Genomic DNA, 21,846 nt, shown 5'->3' with positions numbered 1-21,846 from the left:
CTGCAAAGTATGGAGGCCCGGTAAGTCAAAGAAATGAAGCACGTTTTTTATCGTGTTTACATGTTCACGGTCCTTAAAGGGTATTTTACAAGCTTGTTTTTTCTGCACTCCTCCTGTTTGTAAACACAACATCAGATGCTTAGAAGGGGGAGGGTTTGATAACATCACAGAAAAGGTCAGAACTTAAAAACTACTGGGGCTGTTCTGTATCATCAGAGGAAACATGGCACTACATTTTATTTTCAGGCAGTGCTTGTATACAAACCAGGATAAACACTAGAAAATTAACTGGGAAACTTTAAGCGATTATGGACAATACAGATATAATTGGTATAGTACTGCAAAGAAATGGGCCAGCTTTGTCTCTAAACTTTTCTTGCTTGTCCTGCAGGACTATCAAGAGGAGATCTCTGTGGCCCAGGAAAACAAAGTCCAGCTGCAGCAGATGGGTGACAGGCTTGCTAAGGCCAGTCATGAGAGCAAAGCGGCTGAGATTGAGCACAACCTCAGCAAGGTCAACGACCGCTGGCAGCATCTTCTGGACCTCATTGGAGCCAGGTGGGAATGCAGACTCTAGAATATGACCAATGTATGCCAGGATGTCTCTAATCATACCGTTCTGGATTCTGATCTTATTAAATCTCATCAGACGCTAAGCACAAAACTGCAATTATTGTCATAATCTACAGAAAGAGTGTGATGTTGGAGACTCAGTAGGGACCGCTCTGTCCTCTATGGGCTCAACCAAAGCTCCAGAATGATGTTAGGGAGTTTTGTGCTGCTTCATTTATTCCTTAAAATATGTACTGATACATTTTCAGCATTAAACCTTAAAAAAATACTTTATAAACAAGGAAAGACCAAAGCACATGTCATGTAATAGCTATAACTACAGCACACATAGTTCCTTAGATAAAAGGGACAGTGCTGGGTTGTCAGGGTGCAATATAATACAAAGTACCTCTAATGCCCTGCCACATCATAGGATTCCTCGATTCATTGGCAATTTTTGATTTTTTTAAATTCCCTGACACATCCTAAATTCTACACGAAATGTACACTGATGAAGGCTCTAGCTAGCTGAATAATTTGTCTACTTGACACAAAGCAGCCTAGTAAAGCCATCTGCTGGCAGAGGAAGGACTGGAGCAGCTGCAGGCACCTCCTGCTGAACCTGGTTTAGGAGTGTTCCTCCTGTCTGGCCTACCCCTTCAGAGGAAACCCATCAAACCAATATAATTAGGATTCAGACACCTGGCATATTCTTATCATTATTTCAGCTGTAGAGCATGATCATGTTGGCATGCCACTGGCAACAAATACCTCCTGCTTTCTCTGGTTGTTGGAGGATTTCGGGCGGCCAAATAGGTTGAGACAGGAATTAACCACTTCAGCGCCAGATGTAAAAATGAAACCCCTTCCCAGATATCAGATTTTGAAAATAATAATAATAATGTTTTCAAACCTGTAATTGCTATAAAATGTTAACATGTGATGAATAAAACACAAATAAAACTGTGTTTTTCATTAACCCTTTATGCTGCTGTGTACTACATACCCATATTCAATATAGAGAATTTTTTTAAACAATGAAAACAAAAATGCTACTAATAACAATAATAATCAGTAAACAGTAATTATCAAATAAAAATCAAACAACATCAAAACGTGTGCCATTATCGACTATTACCACTGCACATTTTTCTTTTGTCTTTTCTTTTGTTTTCATTTTTGTAGCAGACCCTGTACCTTTTTTACTGTGTCTGCTTCGCTTGTGTTGGAGGGATAGTCACAAATGCGTGTACACAGCTACTTTGCGTAGGCATTGTGATGGATCTGGCTGCTGCATTGCCTGTACCCAGTGCTGTGTTTTGGTAGTATTTCGTCACAGTACTGCCATTTCAAACCAAACAGCTTCCCGTTTGCAGCTGGCTTACCTGTGAAGTAGCTGCATGTTCTTCTGTTGGTACAGTTTGTACTGTTATTGGCTCCACATCCTCTTCATCATAATCACTGAGTGATAAGTCAGCATCACTGTCGCTGGTATGGAAATCCACTAAACCAACTTCACTCCCGTTGCTCATTATAGAAAGACCACGTACGTTGCCATGTTTAGCTTTCGCTAAAAACTATATAAACTATAACTAAACAAGTAAAACTAATAATAAATAAATAACAAATAATTTAAAACACTATATATATACTTGTAAAAGCTGAATGGCTTCCTGCAATATATCTCAGCCTTCTAAACGCCCACAGCTAGACTGGAATCGCTACATGACACGCAATTGGATACAAATGTCACCTGACCCTCCCCCAACTTTCATTGCACATTCCACAGTACTAGCACTGCTTTAGAGAATGAAACCTGAAACGCTTGACTGAGAAACCGATCATAGAATAGAATGGGAAACTTGACGTACGCAGGTACGGCATGGTACTGTAAGTGGGTTTTCAATTGACGTACAAGCATACATTATGGTGTTGAAGTGGTTAAACAAACAATTCCCAAGGCACGTTGGAGATTTTATTGGATGGCTATACAGTAAAATCATAGCCGATCCTGTACGATACGATACCCTCTATTAACCGATAGACCTCTGGCATGTGTCATTTACACATTCAGGTACCAACTGAACGGTCCAGATGAAAACTGATCAATGCACATTTCATTGTGGGTCTAAAACAGTTAATTCAGTTGCAGATAAACAGATGCTAGAAAAGATGAGAAGGGTATTGTTACAGACCCTGAGGCAGCTGAATGCAGTTTCACTTTTTATTTTACATAAGCAGAACAAGAAAGTGAGTAATAATAGAATTACTGTACCATTAAAAAGGAGATCACTGACCTTCAAATACAGTTTTTTTTTTTTTTTTAAGTTAACACATGCACTTTTGGTGCAAAAACTAAATAAATATCAGATTACTTTGACATGGACTGAGAAAGTATGGTAAGAACTGTTTTTAACATGTTGTTTTGTAAATTGCCAAATACTGTTTTAAAGTGCTTTTGTTTTTTATTTAATTTTTTGCAGTAATTTTTACTGATTATCTTTGCAGTATTGTACTTTGGTGTTTTAGACACACTGCTGTACCTGCATTTGTTAATTTATAGCGCCCCAATAAGCAACTACAATGTAGCATAACCCTCAGAGACAATATTTTCACATAACCGATGGACCCGTGGAACAAATCAGATCGCATATGGCAGGTTCTACTGTATATTAATTTGTTAATCCCATGTACAGTCCTGCATCCTTCCAGTGGCCTGGCATGTGTAACTTACACTGTATCTGCTTGGGATTTAGCCTTTTTTCCACATTTTTTTAATTGCTTACATTTAAAAAAAATGGTCTTCTATTAATGGTCTTTTCATTATGTCTTTGACATACCCTGTTTTGTAATATATTGTAGTATAGAGTTTACGTAAACTCTGCTTTTTCCCTGACAGAGGGGGCCCTGTGTCAGCACAGTGTTAATAATCAGTGAGGAGGCCTGCTATCACAGCACTGTTTTTCCCTTGTTGCTGTTGGATTGGAAGTGAGCTAAGTAAGACAGCTGCGCTCTCTTGGCTGTTGTGTTTACCATCACTGGCCTCCCTTTCCAGATTAACACACTGAAGCCATTCCCACAGCCAGAGAACTGGTGCTTTGTTGAGTTAAAATTCAGAAGGGACAGCATTTTAGCAGTCGTAGTGTTTATTCAGGAGTCATTTTATTCAGGCTGTTTCGGGGACATACAGCTTACTCCTGCTATTGGGAGCTTTATCTCTCCGCCCGCTTTTCGCTCTGACATTCCTGGAAGGCCAGATCGCCAGCACATGCTGATGAATGTAAGTTTTATTTAGAAACATGAACACTTGTCACTCGCGGGCTGTCTCCAATAACATTTGTTTAGAGTGCCATTAACAAGTCAGTGTAGAATTTGCCTCTGACTGCCTTGCCTTGTGGGAATAATCTGCCTGTGGATCCAAAACTTTGTAGAGATTCCAGTTCTCTTAACCTGAGCTCCATGGTGCTGGACTTCAGAACAGAAACAATGGCCGGTTGCCGTGATGCAGACTCGGGTCTTCCACACTGTGACTGCGATGTGTCCAGGCAGGCTATACTTTTTGGAGAGTTTATACCCTCTTTTTTTTTACTGACATTGGGTGTTTTGAGTCGGTCTAGACTAAGCCTGTGCTTTCTATTACTAGTGTGTTGCAATACATTATGGCATGCCTTAAGGGTTCATTTAAAAGTGGGTGCAGTATCTTGTATGTCTTGGTGTTTTGCAAAGAGTCATGTAAACTGCCCTACTGTTGGAACTTCTAGCTTTTATTTAAGAACATGCAGACATAGAGTAGCTACAGCAGGTAGTGGCATGTTATTTTTTGTTGAAATGTCATTGTATTTACAGTACTGACTCAAAAAAAACAACCCCAAAGAATAATGAATAGTGTGGTTTTATTTAAAGTAATGTTACCTTGAGTAATGATATGTAGCAAGCGTCATTTGGTTATTCAATGAAAGTAAGGGCAGTCGTCTAGTTTGATGTTGTAGATATAGTATGAGATGGAACAATGACATAGCATACTTGTTTCCATTCTTGTTTAAGGTCGCTCACCTTTGACTGTAATACTGTGTCCTGCATTAGACTTTCTAAATTGACACACACATGCTAAATCCGTCAAGCCCCTGTTACACATTGGGAATTCAATTCGAAATCCCTGAGACACTGTACAGAAATGCATTTGCTTACATTCCTGAAACTGTATATATTCATACAGTAGATGACAATAAATACAATTATTTGCAAACATTTATAAACTCCTTTTGAAGGTGTCATGTACATTTGTTTTGTGATAAATTGTATTGTGAATGAAGTGTGTCATCCAATCTTGTGTATAAACATTTAAGTTACACTAAGTTTTTGTGTCCATTTTCTGGGTTTGCAAAAATCATATATTACATTAATAATAGCGAAGGCCTTCAACAGCTATAACTAGGGGAAATATTTTGAAAAACAGAATAAAAAACCTAGGCAAATCTAAAAGATCCTAAAAACAAGATGGAAATGTAATCTACTCTACTTACTAAACATCAAAAACCGTAATTGCAGTCAGATGTCCATGTTATAATGGAAAGAGACATTTTAAAAAGCATTTAATCAGTAAAAAATATTTTAAGTGTACTCTTTTATATTTTGAAGTGTCCTTCACTTGGTGTTCTCAGTAAAAAAAGCGTGAGATCAAGTTCAGCCAGCAAAAGATAACATGACAGGCTTTTACCAATGCTCGGGCTGTTGAAAATATAATTTATACCATATGCACTTAAGCATTACACAGTACTTCTGTTCATCTATTTATTTTTTTTGTAAAGTAGTGCATTAATGGAATAATGTACACCCGATAGTGATGAAATTGAGTGTACTACAGGGTGCATTACAGTTGACCTAATCGCAGTGAAATGAAATAAGACAATTCGAAGGACAGTCGTCATAAGATTCAGTGACCTATGTGCTACTGTTTTTAAACCTTGATGTAAGGCACATTGGACTTTTTTTTAAGGTTGTTTTCTCATTGAATTATCAGACTTTTGTTCTGAATTGAGATATATACTGTATATAACCAGGGCAGCAGTGTGGAGTAGTGGTTAATTGGACTCTCAACCGGAGGGTCGTGGGTTCAATCCCAGGTGGGGGACACTGTTGCTGTACCCTTGAGCAAGGTACTTTACCTAGATTGCTAGAGTAAAAACCCAACTGTATAAATGGGTAATTGTATGTAAAAATAATGTGTAAAAAATAATGTAATTGTATATGAAAATGTGATATCTTGTAACACTTGTAAGTCGTCCTGGGTAAGGGTGGCTGCTAAGAAATAAATAATAATAATAGATATATCTATATATATATAGAGAGATATATAGGTAGATGTCAATTACTTATCTGTGATGGTTTGTATTTGATTATTACTGTAAAACCTAAATGTCAGTACTATTAGCTGCTCATTTGGCTTATGCAACCGTAATTAATATCAGCCTGTTGTGACAAAAACAGTGCAGCCTCCTTTCAAATTCTAGCAGGTTGGACTGCTTCAGGGTTTGTTGAATTAGAAACTGTCTATCCACAGAGTGATGTTTAGGAGCGTGGCAACATATGCATGCAATTAATGTGGTGGTATTACCATGAAGAGAGGAAGGTCATTTTCATTATACAGGTCAAGGCAATTTATTTCAGATGTAAGCCCCAATTAGCAAAATCAGCAACAACAACTCGAGCAGTTTATATAGCTGAACAGTTATTTCAAATCTAACACCTAAACTTACAAAGCAAATGTTATATAACATTTTCATTGTGTGTATACTGGGCTTTATAAGACAAAGACATTGCATATATACTGGGCTTTTAGAGTTTGTTAAATCCACTCTGCTTTTCTAAACTATCCTTGCTAAATTAAGGGTAGTGATTGTATAGTTCTTTATCATTAAAAAATGTGGAGGTGGTACACTAGCTTATTAACATCTCCCCTCCTTACCCCCATTGCAGGGTGAAGAAGCTGAGGGACACCCTGGTTACTGTACAGCAGCTGGATAAGAATATGAGCAATCTGAGATCGTGGCTGGCTCATATTGAAACAGAGCTGTCCAAACCCATTGTCTATGAGACCAGCGATTCCAGCGAGATACAGAAGAAACTCAATGAACAGCAGGTAAGGAACTCGCAAAACAAACACAAATCTATAACAGCTAGCAAAGGAGGCCCTAAAGACAGGGTTCATACATGTACAAATATAAATGCTGATTGGGCCCGTCCGTCTGTCACAGCAAACTTTTAGTGTATGCTCCCGGACCCCTATGTAGATTACTTTATCTACATTTTGAAAAACCCTCACTATTTTATAAAATATTTTAATCAAAATGATCCCTGTTAAAGGAATTGTTATAACCAGTTAGTCTGCACAATTGTGATAGATTGTCACGTTCAATTTGGGTTTTGCTTCTCTTTTAGTTAAGTATTTCATCCTTGTTCACAATAGAGAATTGCTTTAGTCCAGAACTTGCAGCCAGTAAAAAAAAACTTGCATACTGATCATTACACTTCACAATGTATGAAATGTAATATTCCAGAATGCATTATCAAATGGCACAAAAGCACAGATTGAGTGAAAACTAGTAGCTTGTAATGCGTGCTCTCGCTACTATATTAAAATGGTATACAGGTAACAGCCCAAAATGGAAACATTTCTATATTATTTTTATACTGTATATACTGTGCTGTTAAAAATATTTAAGTAAACTTACATGTGAACTACGTTATATATTTGTATGTTTATTTTTTATCATATTAATGTTTATAGAAATAAATCTTGGCTCTAAATAAGATTTTTCTCAACTTTTCTTAAATATTTTATAACAGTGCAGCTACTTTTACCTGAGTCAGAACCTGATATAATTTGTCTATTGAAAGTACATCCAGCTCATCAGTTAAGACTGTGAAAAGTTACTTTGTTACTCTATAAAGGAAAAAACCTAGAAACAAAAAATGGTACTGCTAATATGAGGAAAGCAGTATGAGTTGCATAGTAGAAACATGGTAACTAATACCTAGTAAATTGTTAGTTTAAGTTAATGGTGGGTAGTTGGTAATGAGTGATGCTTTTGTCAGATGTCTAAATGTGTTCAATATTATTGAGAAAAAAATTACGAAAACGATATACAATATCTTATTTGAATAACAGTGATTCAAATGCTTCAAGTGAGGTTTGTACTGTATGAAAACATTCATTTTAAATAGTCACTCAGTAAATATATATTTTTCATCTTGATAAGAAACATATTAATGCACTTAAATGCCTGTCTGTTACTAAAGATGTAACTTTTTGTATTTAAAGGCACTGAAACGGTTTGTTGTTTTTCTTGTCTTCAGGATCTCCAGAGAGATGTAGAGAAGCACAGCACCGGTGTGGCCTCCGTGCTGAACCTGTGTGAGGTTCTCCTGCATGACTGTGACGCCTGTGCCACCGACACTGAGTGTGACTCCATCCAGCAAGCTACCCGCAGCCTAGACAGGAGGTGGAGGAACATCTGTGCCATGTCCATGGAGAGAAGACTCAAGTAAGGCAAAGCGCTTTAAGTTATCCCTCTCTGAACCATTGCACACATTCATGAAGGCTTTGAGAGACAAAGACCAACTGTATACACCAGATCGAAACCCTGCAGGTAGGAATGGGAGTTCAAATTAGTGATACAAATGTAGTGATGAAAATTACTCCGCTTTTGGTGTTTCTTTTGTTCAGTAGCAGGGGTAGTCTGTGGTTAACCTTAAAGTAATTGGCTTGTTACTAACTTATTTGATAAGGAGGTGAATGGTTTAATGTTACAACATGTTACTCTTCGTTTGCTGTAGACCCATTGAATCTGTATATCTGCAGACGCTGCTGCAGTTCAAGCGAACAGCTGGGACCAAGTTTACTAAACATCAGCAGTTGCTTAGTGCTGTCATGCTTTGTGCACATACCAGATAATGTTTCACTGTAACTGTGCCATTCAGCTAAAGAATTTCCAGCAGGGGGCAATGGTGGGTTGACTAGAAAAAAAATGCATTGTTTTTGAGATTTCATTTTATTTTGTTTTTGTTTTGTTATTGTTTTTGTTTTTTTTAATTAGGATTGAAGAGACATGGAGGCTTTGGCAGAAGTTCTTAGATGACTTTTCTTGCTTTGAAGACTGGCTGAAGACGTCAGAGAGAACAGCAGCCATCCCCAACTCCGCCGGAGTGCTGTACACTGTAGCCAAGGAGGAGCTGAAGAAGTTTGAGGTACAGTGGTATACCAAATAATATCCATCAGGCAGCCCAGACAGAAGCCTAATGCAGAAGCCAAATCCAGTTGTCCAATAGATGAAGCATCATTCTAGTAAATTAGGAGAAATGCTAAAGGCTGGCACCTTTTCTGTATCTTAAATTTAAGCAGTGTTTGAAAATGAGGAAAAAAAGTACCATATCGGATTTTCATTAAAGTTATGTCATTTACAGCTTTATTTAATTTTGACAAAAGTCACTGCCCTAAAAATAGTATGATGCAGACTCCCTTGAATACAAAAGCTGTTGCCAAAAAGTAGTTACATGGCATTAGGAAGCAGTTGTGGCCTCATGAGAGCTTTAAAATGCCGACCCCTCAATAGAACTGTTGCTGACGCCACATTACAAACTCCATCACTTCTGACCCTGGCTGAGCCTTTGTGATGTCACCCAAGTTTCCTTTTTCGCCGTATAAAATGATTTAGTACATCTCCTGAAACAAGCTTTATAATGCCCATGGTGCCTAGTCCTCTTTAAAGTAGTAGGGATTGATAATGACTGTAGTTCCACCCTCCCATCCCAAGTTTATTGCAATGGACTAAAGCAGTCTGACTGATTGTTTTTTGCTGTTGCAGGCATTCCAGCGGCAGGTCCACGAGAGCTTGACCCAGCTGGAGCTGATCAACAAGCAGTATCGCCGTCTGGCCCGGGAGAACCGCACCGACTCCTCCTGCAGGCTGAAGCAGATGGTCCATGATGGCAATCAGAGATGGGACAACTTGCAGAGGAGAGTGGCCTCCATCCTACGTAGACTAAAGGTACTCCAGACTAGCCTTACTACAATGATGCAATGCAATGCTGCTGTTGAGCAAAGCCTTATAATACTTTATACTGACTAATATTATTATTCATTTCTTAGCAGACGCCCTTATCCAGGGCGACTTACAATTGTTACAAGATATCACATTATTTTTACATACAATTACCCATTTATACAGTTGGGTTTTTTTACTGGAGAATCTAGGTAAAGTACCTTGCTCAAGGGTACAGTAGCAGTGTCCCCCACCTGGGATTGAACCCACGACCCTCCGGTCAAGAGTCCAGAGCCCTAACCAATACTCCACACTGCTGCCCCTTTGGTAAACTGTAGTACAGTAATTATTTATATGGATATATGTAAAAACACACTTACAGTGCACAGTGGTAATGTCGCTAGAACAGCTGTGTGAAATCAGCTTTCCTTAGCTTGGACAAATTGTTTAATATTACAGATCTAAAATGTATATCGTTTGTATGTGGTGAGCATGCTAAGATACTGAATTTTATTTTTTAAACAGAAAATTGAACAGGCTAGGTTTGTATGACATAATAAAGTATGCCTGCTCTTTGTTACAGCACTTTATTTGCCAGAGGGAGGAGTTTGAGACGACCAGGGACAGCATACTGGTCTGGCTTACAGAGATGGATCTTCAGCTCACAAACATTGAACACTTCTCAGAGTGCGACGTTCAGGCAAAGATAAAGCAACTCAGGGTAAGAGATCTTCATGCTCAGCAGTAGCATCACACTCAAGCTAACTGCACATTGGCAACCCCAGATTCAATTAGATGTGCAGTAACAGAAACTTAAAAAATTTACACTTATTGAAATGTACAGTATTTGCTGTTATTCATTCATTGGTGTGCATACAGTAGTTTGTATTTTTTATACTGAAGTTTCTGGCTTACTATTTCCAAAGATGATTCTGTTTCTTAAGAAGGATTCCTCCACCCACCGATGTTACTGTTACTCTTTTTACATTATAAGCATGGCTTTTTAAAATAAATGTTTGTACTTACACTAGATTTGAATTTTCAGCAAATTAAGTGTGTATGATTTTCACTTCCAGGAGATGAATATTAGTGGTGTTTGGCTATTGAATGGGCCACGTTCTTTGTGTGTCGAGCCTTTTTTTTGTTCCTGAACTCCCCGACAGGCATTCCAGCAGGAGATCTCTCTGTACAGTGGGAAGATTGAGCAGGTTGTCCACCAGGGTGAGCTGCTGATCGAGAAGACCGAGCCCCTGGATGCGGCCATCATCGAGGAAGAGCTGGAGGAGCTGCAGCGGTACTGCCAGGAGGTGTTCGGCCGCGTCGAGCGCTACTACAAGAAACTCATGCGCCTGCCGGTATGCCTGCCACTGACCGCAAAGAACAAGCACAAGACATAGCAACCTGTAATGCAAATCAATGCCAGCAGAAATGTTTGATCTGAAATATCCTGTTATACCTCTTAGAAAACCAAGCTTACTGCCTTGGCAAATTATCTTATATTTGTATATTCAAACTGGACATGAAGGCAGAACAGTGTGTTTAGGCAGAGCAGTGTGCTTAGATAGTTAAAATATTCTTTTACTTTTAAGCTGGTTAGGTTTATAGGATTGGTATTTGTAGGTATTTGTAATATTTGGTCCTATTGGCAAAGCAATTTGATAAATCTATTGACACTAATCAAGTGAGAAATCTTCAGTCGTTTATGTCCTGTCAAAAACAGACAACTTGAAGTAAGCTATTCTAAATAGTTATTGACCACATGTATTTATTTTTCCCCCAGCTGACAGATGATGAGCATGATGTGTCGGACCGGGAGCTGGACTTCGAGGATGCAGCAGAGCTGTCCAGTCTGAACTGGAATGACAAGTCAGTGGACAGCGTGCTCTCCCCGCACCCCTCCTCCAGCCGCTCCACCTCCATGGCCCCGCCAGTGCGGGTGGAGCGCTCGGGCCGGGACACCCCAGCAAGCATGGACTCCATCCCCCTGGAGTGGGACCATGATTACGACCTGAGCCGCGGCCTGGAGACAATGAGTGCCGTGCAGCGGGCCCTCGCCTCCGACGATGACGAGATCGCCCAGGAAGACGACAAGGAGTTATACCTGAGAGGAGCCGCAGCCGTCACAGGTCAGTTTGCGTTGCTATTGTCTTTAATGGAGAATTGGGTTGCAATGAGAATTTGATGAACATTAGTTCACAGCTAATTTGCAACCTGGGGCCATCTACTTTAGAGATTTTCCAATTTGAACTCACCTGTTTTCTGCAAATACCTATCGCTGCCACCATGTCTATTTTACTGTTCTCAGAAGTAAGCCTTGAATAATTTATGCTTGTCATCTGAAGCAGTTGTGAAGCACTATAGTATTCTGCTAACCAGCAAGTAACATTACACACGACCGGTATACCGTTCATACAGATTATAGATGTGTTTTTGCAGACCTGACTTGCCCTCTGTTAGAGTGAAATACCAGAGGCATTCCTTTTAGCTGTTCAAATGTTGCTTGTATTTATTTTTTTCAGATGTAGTGATCCCTGAGAGCCCAGAGGCCTATGTTAAACTGACAGAATATACTTTGAGATCAACCTCTGGTAGGCCCACCTAGCCAAAGCATGCCCCAAATAAGGCAATTTAGCTGCTGCCGGTACCAGCCTGAGCTAACATTCACTTACTCACTGATCACTCACCCTCACAGCCGTAATTACTGTACAACCTACTTACTACTTCGGAATTTTATTTTTCATTCTTACAAAATAAATAACAGCACATTCTCTGTTTAACCACAATAAAAGTATGCTTAACCATAATAACAAAAACAACCACTTACAGGCATGCATACTGTTAACTGTATGTTCCCTGGTTTGCATCTCATACCTGACTAGCAGCTGAGTTCTTCACATTATAGCAGGCAACAGTAATGGGCTTGCGTGTGTTTGTTATAGTTAAGCTTTTACTGTATTATCACTGGGTCACATTATTTGATGGTTTGTGAACTAATCCACTACCACCGTGATGGACAATGGTTGTAAATCTTTTATCTCTGTTGATTTTTCTTTTAAAAACCTGAAGGGTAACTTTGTTTTTTTTTTGTTCAGTAGTACGTTACGAGAAATACATTACGCAAATGTTGTAAGTCATAGCTGTCTTAAATTCACAAGAAGACTTTTGAATGGATTGTGTTTTTTCCTACCTTTGTGTAGGTGGGATTTCTTCAGGTAAGGATGGTGATACTGTAGCTATGCAATTTAAACTAATCAGCGAAGCCCCTTTATAAAGATACGTTATTTAGAAAGTTACAATGAAACACCATTTCTGCTGCCAAGCTTAATGTGCCTGGTTTGCAGCAGACATGGCTTTAGTGGCTGAGATTTCATTTAATCTCATACTTTAAACTTTATCTTACAGGCACACATACACTGTTTCATGTCAAACTATTGTGATTGGTTGCTTACAAAGAAATGTAACTAAAGCAGCTAATTCAAATGTTTGTTTTATGAGTACAGTACAGTAATCCATCGCATATCCAACGGCAGTGGGACCAGAGTAAGGGCGGATATGTAAACAGTAGGATAAATGAATCCTGTTTTAAATACCATTATACACAGCTGTAACAATTACTATATTCATACAATTATTGTTTTGAGATTCAGATTATATTAGGGAGCTCCCCTAAATCCATTGTTTAGAAAGATACAGGGTAAAGCATTATTAGTACTTTACATTAGAAGACTGTGTATTTAAATCCAAAGAATAACTGAGTGGGATGTGAACTTAGTACACCCTTTCTGTGTACTCTGAAGCCTATGAAACAGGCAACATTCAGGCAACTTTTTTTGGCAACTGCAATTGTTGCTTTTATTCTTTTACGTGGAGAAAGTTGCTCTAAAATGCCTTCCTACAACTAGTTGCTTAAACATTTAAATAATAAAAGCAAAAGGAAAAAATATATCTTAACTTTTTTTTCTTGTTTCTAATTCTAATAATTCTTACTTATTCACAGGTGAGCCGGGATCCCTTGAAACTCATATCTGGCAGCTTGACAAAGCCCTGGACACCAGCCGCTTCCATTTGCAACAGACCGAAAACATCATCCGCAGCAGGACACCTACAGGTCCAGAGCTGGATTCCGCCTACAATGGATATGTGAGTGCTGTGGCTGGCCAGAAACTGCACAATTCCTAAAGTGCTTGTTTGTTGAGCAACTGTGTTTTGCTGCTAAGTGTAGTGTAGCAGATTACTGGTATAGATGGCTAGATTTCTTTTGGACTTATGTAAGCGCAGATATGCTACAGGTTTAAATTGTATTAAATCTTCAAAGGTCTGAAACATGGCCCAAAGTTGCGTAATTCAGGTCAAAAGTGACTAAGGCATCCCAATCTCCTGCAGTACAATGGACACATGTACACTATGAGACTGAATTACGAAATGGGTGTAACTTGCATAAACAATCCCTGTACTTCATGATATATCATACTTACCTTCATGACATATTCAAAAATCACAATGGTGATCCTACCCATTGCCTAGTTACTTCAAAGTTCACGGTATAGTGTAAATTTAGAAAGCTTTGTAAACTTTGACAATGCAACTAGGAAACTAAGATTCGAGGATTAACACTAGAACTGCCGGGTGTACATACATACCTAGAACTACCGCAGCGGTCTTTTTTACGTTATATTAAAATGCGTACAAAACTAGAGCAGTGTCGCACGCTATGAAACTGTTCTGTGTTAAATCGTCAAAACAGTGTGTTTATTTTAACATACCAAACATAGTGCTTACCTTTATTTCCGATTTCCGACCTTGTATTTTCCCATCATTTCTTTGTAAATCAGACCTTTTGATGTTATTGTTTGTTTTCCTTCAGGATATTGTCTGTGACCGTTTTTGCAGCCTGCTTGTTACACGTGAGGGAGACCTGTTACAACACGAGCGCTGACACGAGACTTGGGGGTGGTGACGACTTTTGACATGCAGCGAGAGCTTACGACACTCTGTGAAGCAATAGAGAATAGTGCCCGAGATTTGTTTGTTTGACTGTTTTATACAAGTGTTTTCTGTTTACCCTTTTATTTTGTGCCTGAGTTCGACTCTGTTAGCTATTCAATGGTAATTTCCGTCTCCAGTCTTGCAATAGCTGGTTTGGTACACTATTATTCAGTAACTTTTTTTTTTCCCCCCAATATAATCACGCCTAAGACTTGCTGTGCAGTCCTGCGTTGTATTGGTCTATTCATTTTAAGTAGAAAATAAGTATTTTTAAATAGAAAATAACAGCTGTTGATAGATAAATCACATCTGAAAATGTCTCCTGTAGCTATTCAAAACAAGCGCGAAGCTCTCAAGTTCAGCAGCATTAAGCCAAAGCCACTGTTTTTACTATGACAGTCAAAATGACAGCTGCGGTAATTCTAGGTATAACGTATTATATCTCCATAAGTTTCTGCAACCCTGGGTCTACTGATGGTCTGAGATGTTTAATATATATATTTAGAAGAGTCAAAAAAGCACAGGTGCCTAGCTGCCAAACCAGTGGAGAAAAATGCATTTAAAAAAACCTGATGTGCCAAAAAGACCGCTCCGGTAGTTCTAGTGTTAAATGGACTAATTGACAATAGTGACCCAGATATGTTATCTGGATTTGCTGATATGGCCTGGAATGAACCTTCTTCTTGGCTCTCTTGAGCTGTGCTCTCTATGGAAAGGGGCAGAGCTACTGACTCGACAAGGTGGTTTCCTTTCTATCCACGTTGGATAGACTTTCCTCTAGGCAAACAGCCAGTCTTTACTGGATATTCTCTGTTAAGATTCTCATAGGCAAAGGCAACCCCAGCCAGGAACTGAACCCTCATCCAAAGCCAACCACGTTACCAAATACTAGGCCAGTGGGTTGTGAAATGCAAACATGCAGTACGTAGCTTAATTCAGTGTTTTCCTCTTCCAGATGAGGCTGTTGTCTGAGTGCCGTGGTAGCATTGATACAGTGAAGCGTGTCGGATACGAACTGAAAGAGGAGGAAGACAAACTGTCTGGACTCATCGACCTAAACAGCACTGAAACGCAGACCTCAGGTGAGGTGTACAGCTCTATGATGGAACATTGCTGTACCTGTTCACAAATAGCATACCATTTAATATGGTTTAATCAAGTCACCTTTTTTATAATATATAGCAGAATAGTCTATTGAGAGCTAATACATGGGGCTTTTGAATACTAGTACAGACACATTCACCAAGCCCTCCTGAGATTTAGTTTTTTTAAATGTTTCTATGTACCCCATTCACTTTAATGTAGTATTGACTTGTGCACAAGTAGCCAGATATTATCGCGACAAAGGTCTTAGTCAAGGTCTACACACCCTACTTACTAATAACAATAATAATATAATAATGAAGTGGGTTTTGCTGAGCAGGTGTGATTGAGCGCTGGGAGTTGATCCAAGCCCAAGCCCTCAACAAGGAGCTGCGAATGAAGCAGAACCTCCAGCAGTGGCAGCAGTTCAACTCTGACCTGGACAACATCTGGGTCTGGCTGGGGGAGACGGAGGAAGAGCTGGAGCAGCTGCGACGCCTGGACCTCAGCACCGACATCCACACCATCGAGCTCCGGATCAAGAAGCTCAAGGTACAGTACCTGCCTGCCTGCCTGCCTGCCTGACTACTGCCACAGACACCAGGGTAGCAGAAACAGGGTGATAGCCTACACAGGGCAAGGCAGTGTGGTTTATACATTGGGATTGGTTGTATATCAGTTACTCACATCTGCATAATAAGGTTGGGTAGGAAATGTAGATTTAACATTCCTTTTAAGAGATACATGCTCAGGGTCAATGAATATCTTCAGGATCAATGAGTGTTGTGTTAAAACTCCATTACAATTAAAGGGAATTTAGCATTATTAATAATGTTTGTCTACTGCCTGTCATGATTTATGGATATGTTTAATGTACATGTGCAACGTATAGCTAAGAAATTGTTTTAGAGGAGGGACGAAATTACAAGGGTTAACCACCATAAACCTGATTTGCAGCCAGGAATGTAACCAGACTGTTCAGAATCAACAAGCTATATAAAAAAATGTCACTGGAATTAGAGGAGCTCTAGTAACCTTAGTGACCTTGAGTGAGATCCTAAAATAGCTGCCATCATCATACAAGCTATGCATTCCTTTCAGATGTATAGCAATGTGCATCTTATACTCTTTTACACTTTCACTGTGTACACACTTGAGTTGGGTGCTCTGCAAAAACAAATTAGTTGGCAATATACCAGTGAAGGAACAATGTTTTAATTATTTAAATCTTTCATTAGTTCCAGTTAGGCTATCCCAGTTATAAAAAAGTCAGACATGATTAGCACTTTGTAAACTGTTGCCCATACAAATTATTATTGCATATTATTGTACTCCCCTATGGCATACATCCTTAATTAACATGAACACTAAATTAAACACTCAATTCTTGACCAGGTATTTGAATTTCTTTTGACCAGTTAAATGGTGAATGCTAATTCATCTCCCACTTTTCAATTAGCTTAAATTACCAGCCTTAATGCCTAGTAGCAGGAATTGACTGTGTTATACAGGAACTCCACAATATAGTGTATGTTATTTTGCTTTTAGGAGCTTCAAAAAGCTGTTGACAGCCGCAAAGCCATCGTCCTGTCTATCAACCTGTGCAGCGCAGAGTTTGTGCAGTCGGAGACGGCTCAGGCTCAGGAGCTGCGGGCGAGACTGGGTCAAATGAACAAGCGCTGGGACCATGTGGGCAGCCTGATCGAAGACTGGCGTAGCTCGCTGAAGGACGCACTTATGCAGTGCCATGTAAGTGATAGCCTTTCCTATTTATGCCACATCGATGGAGTGCTCACTAAAATAGGAACACGCTCAATAGCATTTTTGGTACAGCTGCATTGGTGACCTACAACAGATGTATTTAATCCCAGCTCATCCACAGACAAATGTTCTTCAGACCCAGAAGTGGGCTCCCATTAGTCCTACCGGATTCTTTATCTCTGTTGGGCTGCCCTCGGTATATACAGTGCCTATAGAAAGTCTACACCCCCTTGAACTTTTTTTCACATTTTGTTGTGTCAGTGCCTCAGAGTTTCATGCATTTAAATGAGGATTTTTTCCAGTTATCTACACAGCATACTCCACACTGTTAAGGGGAAAAAAGTTTTTATTGAGAAAAACATGATATATTAAAAATACAAAACTGAAAGATCATAATTGGATAAGTCTCCACCCCCCTGAGTTAATACTTGGTGGAAGCACCTTTGGCAGCAATTACAGCTGTGAGTCTGTTGGGATAGGTCTCTACCAACTTTGCATAACTAGATTTGGCAATATTTGACCATTCTTCTTTACAAAATTGTTCAAGCATTGATGGACAGCAATCTTCAAGTAATGCCACAAATTCTCGATTGGATTTAGGTCAGGGCTTTGACTGGGCCACTCAAGGACATTTACCTTTTTGTTCCTTAGCCACTCCAGTGTAGCTTTGGCTGTGTGCTTTGGGTGGTTGTCATGATGAAAGGTCAACTTCCGTCCCCGTTTGAGCTTTCTTGCAGAGGGCAGCAGGTTTTCCTCAAGGACTTTTCTGTACTTTGCTCCATTCATTTTCCCTTCAATCCTAACAAGTGCCCCAGTCCTGCCAATGAGAAACATCCCCATAACATGATGCTGCCACCACCATGCTTCACAGTAGGGATGGTGTTCCTTGGGTGATGCGCTGTGTTGGGTTTGTGCCAAACATAACGCTTTGCATTTAGGCCAAAAAGTTCCATTTTAGTTTCGTCAGACCACAAAACTTTTTGCCACATGGCTACAGAATCTCCTGAGTGTTTTTTTGCATACTTCAAATGGGATTCAAGGTGGTCTTTCTTGGGTAAAATACAGGCCAGATTTGTGGAGTGCTTGGGATATTGTTGTCACATGCACACTTTGACCAGTCTTGGCCATAAAAGATTGTAGCTTTTGCAAAGTTGCCATTGACCTCTTGGTAGCCTCTCTGATCAGTCTCCTTCTTGCTCGGTCATCCAGTTTGGAATTACGGCTTGATCTAAGCAGGGTCTTGGTGGTGCCATACACATTCCACTTCTTAATAATCGTCTTGACGGTGCTCCAAGGGATATTCAAGGCCTTTGATATTTTTTTATACCCATCCCCTGATCTGTGCCTTTCAACAACTTTGTCCCGGAGTTCTTTTGAAAGCACCTTGGTGCTCATGGTTGAGTCTTTGCTTTGAAATGCACTAACCAGCAGAGGGAACCTACAGGAACTGATGAATTTATCCTGAAATCATGTGAATCACTACAATCTAACACCGGTGGAGGCCACTTAACTTGGTGTGTGATTTTGAAGGCGATTGGTTACACCTGAGCTAATTTAGGATTACTATTACAAGGGGGGATGGACACTTATCCAACCAAGCTATTTCAGTTTTTATTTTTAATTAATTTTCTACAAATTTCTAGAATATTTTTCATATGGGAAGTTGGGTAGTGTGTGTAGATAAATGAAAAAAAAAATATTTTAATGCATTTTAATTCCAGGCTATAAGGCAACAAAAGGTGACCATTTTGAAAGGGGGTGTAGACTTTCTATAGGCACTGTAACTTACAGAATGAAACAAAAAAAAACAATGCAACAGATGTTCAACATGCTACAGTGAATTATATTTGGTATAAGAGACAATGTATTCCTCCTCAAGAAGCTCACATAGCCTCTTCCTTTTTCTATAGGATTTCCATGAGATGAGTCATGGTCTGCTGCTGTGGCTGGAAAACATTGACAGAAGAAAAAATGAAATTGTTCCTATTGATCCCAACCTTGACTCAGACACCCTCCATGACCACCACAAAACTCTGATAGTAAGCACAAAGGGGCTGATCAGGTTGGACACTGTCATTAATTGTATAGGATTCTGTTGTAGGAGACACCAGTATTAGTTACAGTTTACATAGATGATTTAATTAAAGATATTAAAGCTCACAAGTAAGTTGCTGTTTCTGATGCTTTGTCAGAAACAGAGTAAGTGAGTGAAAACTTCTTCAACATTGACTGTGCATTTCTGTGAATTCTTAAGAAGGATGAAGAACAGCAAATTATTACAGTCAGCATATTGTTATAGACTTGTGGAAAACTAGTTGTTAATCATTTTACCCATATTAGATGATTCTGATATTAATGAAAAAAACTCAAGTGTTCTTCCCTTGACCTCCAGCAAATCAGGCGAGAGTTATTGGAGTCCCAGCTGAAGGTCGCCTCTCTGCAGGACATGTCCAGCCAGCTGCTGGTGAACACGCAGGGCACAGACTGCCTGGAGGCCAAGGAGAAGGTGCATGTCATTGGAAACCGTCTAAAGCTCCTTCTGAAGGAGGTCACGCGAGACCTCAGAGAGCTGGAAAGGACTCTGGGCATCACAGGCAGCCAGCCGGTGAGTCAACACAAAGCCGATCCCCCAAATTTGTTTGCTGATTTTAGAAATCAAGCGGTTGGCTGACATGTGTTTAGAGAAGGTGCTAAAGAGTAGGGGTTTTTGCAATTATTTATATGGTAGGAAGATTTTCAAAGTAAGAAATAACTGTCTACTTCTCACTGTACATATCTAATCTTAATCTCTATTGTGCAACCCAGGACCTGTCATCCTGGTCTTCGGCTGATGAACTGGATACCTGCGGGTCCCTGAGCCCCAACTCCGGCAGTAGCACCCCAAGTCGCCGCAGATCGGTAACGTACAATTCCTTCGTTTCTAACATGTCTCAGTGTGGAGGGAGTGTTAAATGTTGAGATGTATCAGACAAGTGGGAGCTGAAATGCCACAGCAAATCCAATGCGAACCAACCACACAAGGACGCCCACAGTGCTTCTCCCGCCCTACCTACACCTCCCCTCCCCCATCTTCCTCCCAGCATCAAATCTTACTGAGGACAAATATATCGGGCTGGAGATTTTTTTTTTATTATTGTTATCCCTTTTTCAAGTTCTATTGATTTAATTTGATTCAGTTTTCCTTATTTCCTAAATATATTGTTTTAATTACCTGTTTTAAACATCTGTAATTTCTGTCTAATTTAACTAGTGTCTTTCTTTAATGAATTTTGCTACATTAACTAGTTTCTTGTAGAATCTTGTAGCAAAATTCACAAGGAATACTGGCTTTTCAAGTTGACACACACAACTGACAGAAAACTGACACGAATGTTTGCTGACAATTTTGCTATCAAGGGACAAAAATAAAATTAATTCATCCCACTACAGTAAATAAATACTATTTTTTTTTTTTTTTATCAGATAGCAAAAAACTGTTTTACTATTAATTGAATGCTGAGCTTACTATAAGTACATTTTGGTATCTGTAAAATGTTAAATGAAGTAGGAAGCAGATATCAAATAACTGCAGTGCTCCCTCGCTATTACGCAGGTCTCGGGGGACACACAATATGAGCGTTATGCCTGAAGAGCGTTATAAATGGGGAAGGAGGGTGGGGGGAGGGGGGACGACACATAACACACATGTGACTGAAATACAAAATAAAATAACTCCCTCTCTATAATGCTCATATAGTGAAGCAAAAATGTAACTTTCTGTGAATTAACTATGCATAAAGCACCATGTAATCAACGCTATATTTTTGTAACATTTCCACTCGTGAATCATTTTAATTAAAAGTTTTTAAACTATAAAATTGCCTGGCTAAACAGCAGTCGGGTGTTCAGTTCGAAGCGACAGACAAGCAAAGCAAGTGTGAGAAGGAGAGCAGGTCCAGCGAGGGGAAGAGGGAATGGGCTCTTTAATTAGGAAAAATGGTTCAGTAACTCGAATAAGCAAGTGGTAAAATAAACACAGAGGGCCCTGTTTACAAGGGCAAATTGTTTAGTGGTATAAAACTAGCAAAAAACAACAACTTATTTGCAGCTAAAAGCAGGGGAAAAAAAGTGTTTTTTACTGCTGAATTTTCCTTTGCCCTTTACACTTCCTGAATATGGGCCAGAATGTGTTGGATTTAAAAAAGCATGATTTGTGTTAAAGGATAACACAATTTGTGGTTTTCTTATTTTAACACACTCATGTTAATTTACCACATATACTTGTTACACAAACCGTGTCGAATGCAAGTACACCAATTTTGGTATTTTAGAGCTTCTCTGCCGCTGACCATCCTCACCTTTGAGAAGCCTAACTATATCTAGTGGTTAATTAGGTAGCAAGCACTCTCTAATGGGTTGTGTAATATTGCTATAACGATCCAAC

The 21,846-nt window shown here is 39.4% G+C and overlaps 1 protein-coding gene across 9 annotated transcripts in view; it reads left to right on the top strand.

The window, feature by feature from the left end:
- Positions 1 to 21,846, top strand: part of LOC117402844 (nesprin-1-like) — a 194,828-nt gene that overhangs the window by 165,855 nt on the left and 7,127 nt on the right. For 6 of the 9 annotated variants that reach the window (XM_059024130.1, XM_059024134.1, XM_059024133.1 and 3 more), the window contains 16 exons: positions 392 to 558; positions 6,529 to 6,691; positions 7,909 to 8,096; positions 8,649 to 8,799; positions 9,417 to 9,599; positions 10,177 to 10,314; positions 10,757 to 10,948; positions 11,374 to 11,719; positions 12,113 to 12,181; positions 13,591 to 13,733; positions 15,535 to 15,661; positions 16,003 to 16,214; positions 17,211 to 17,411; positions 19,334 to 19,462; positions 19,816 to 20,028; positions 20,229 to 20,321. In XM_059024130.1, coding sequence (XP_058880113.1) covers positions 392 to 558; positions 6,529 to 6,691; positions 7,909 to 8,096; positions 8,649 to 8,799; positions 9,417 to 9,599; positions 10,177 to 10,314; positions 10,757 to 10,948; positions 11,374 to 11,719; positions 12,113 to 12,181; positions 13,591 to 13,733; positions 15,535 to 15,661; positions 16,003 to 16,214; positions 17,211 to 17,411; positions 19,334 to 19,462; positions 19,816 to 20,028; positions 20,229 to 20,321 — 2,715 coding nt within the window. The remainder of the gene's footprint in view (positions 1 to 391; positions 559 to 6,528; positions 6,692 to 7,908; positions 8,097 to 8,648; positions 8,800 to 9,416; positions 9,600 to 10,176; positions 10,315 to 10,756; positions 10,949 to 11,373; positions 11,720 to 12,112; positions 12,182 to 13,590; positions 13,734 to 15,534; positions 15,662 to 16,002; positions 16,215 to 17,210; positions 17,412 to 19,333; positions 19,463 to 19,815; positions 20,029 to 20,228; positions 20,322 to 21,846) is intronic. The other 3 variants (XM_059024132.1, XM_059024131.1, XM_059024136.1) reach the window with 1 other exon arrangement.

The sequence above is a fragment of the Acipenser ruthenus genome, chromosome 5, assembly GCF_902713425.1.
Source record: "Acipenser ruthenus chromosome 5, fAciRut3.2 maternal haplotype, whole genome shotgun sequence".
Classification (NCBI taxonomy): Eukaryota; Metazoa; Chordata; class Actinopteri; order Acipenseriformes; family Acipenseridae; genus Acipenser; species Acipenser ruthenus.
This window is presented reverse-complemented; position numbering and strand designations above follow the sequence as displayed.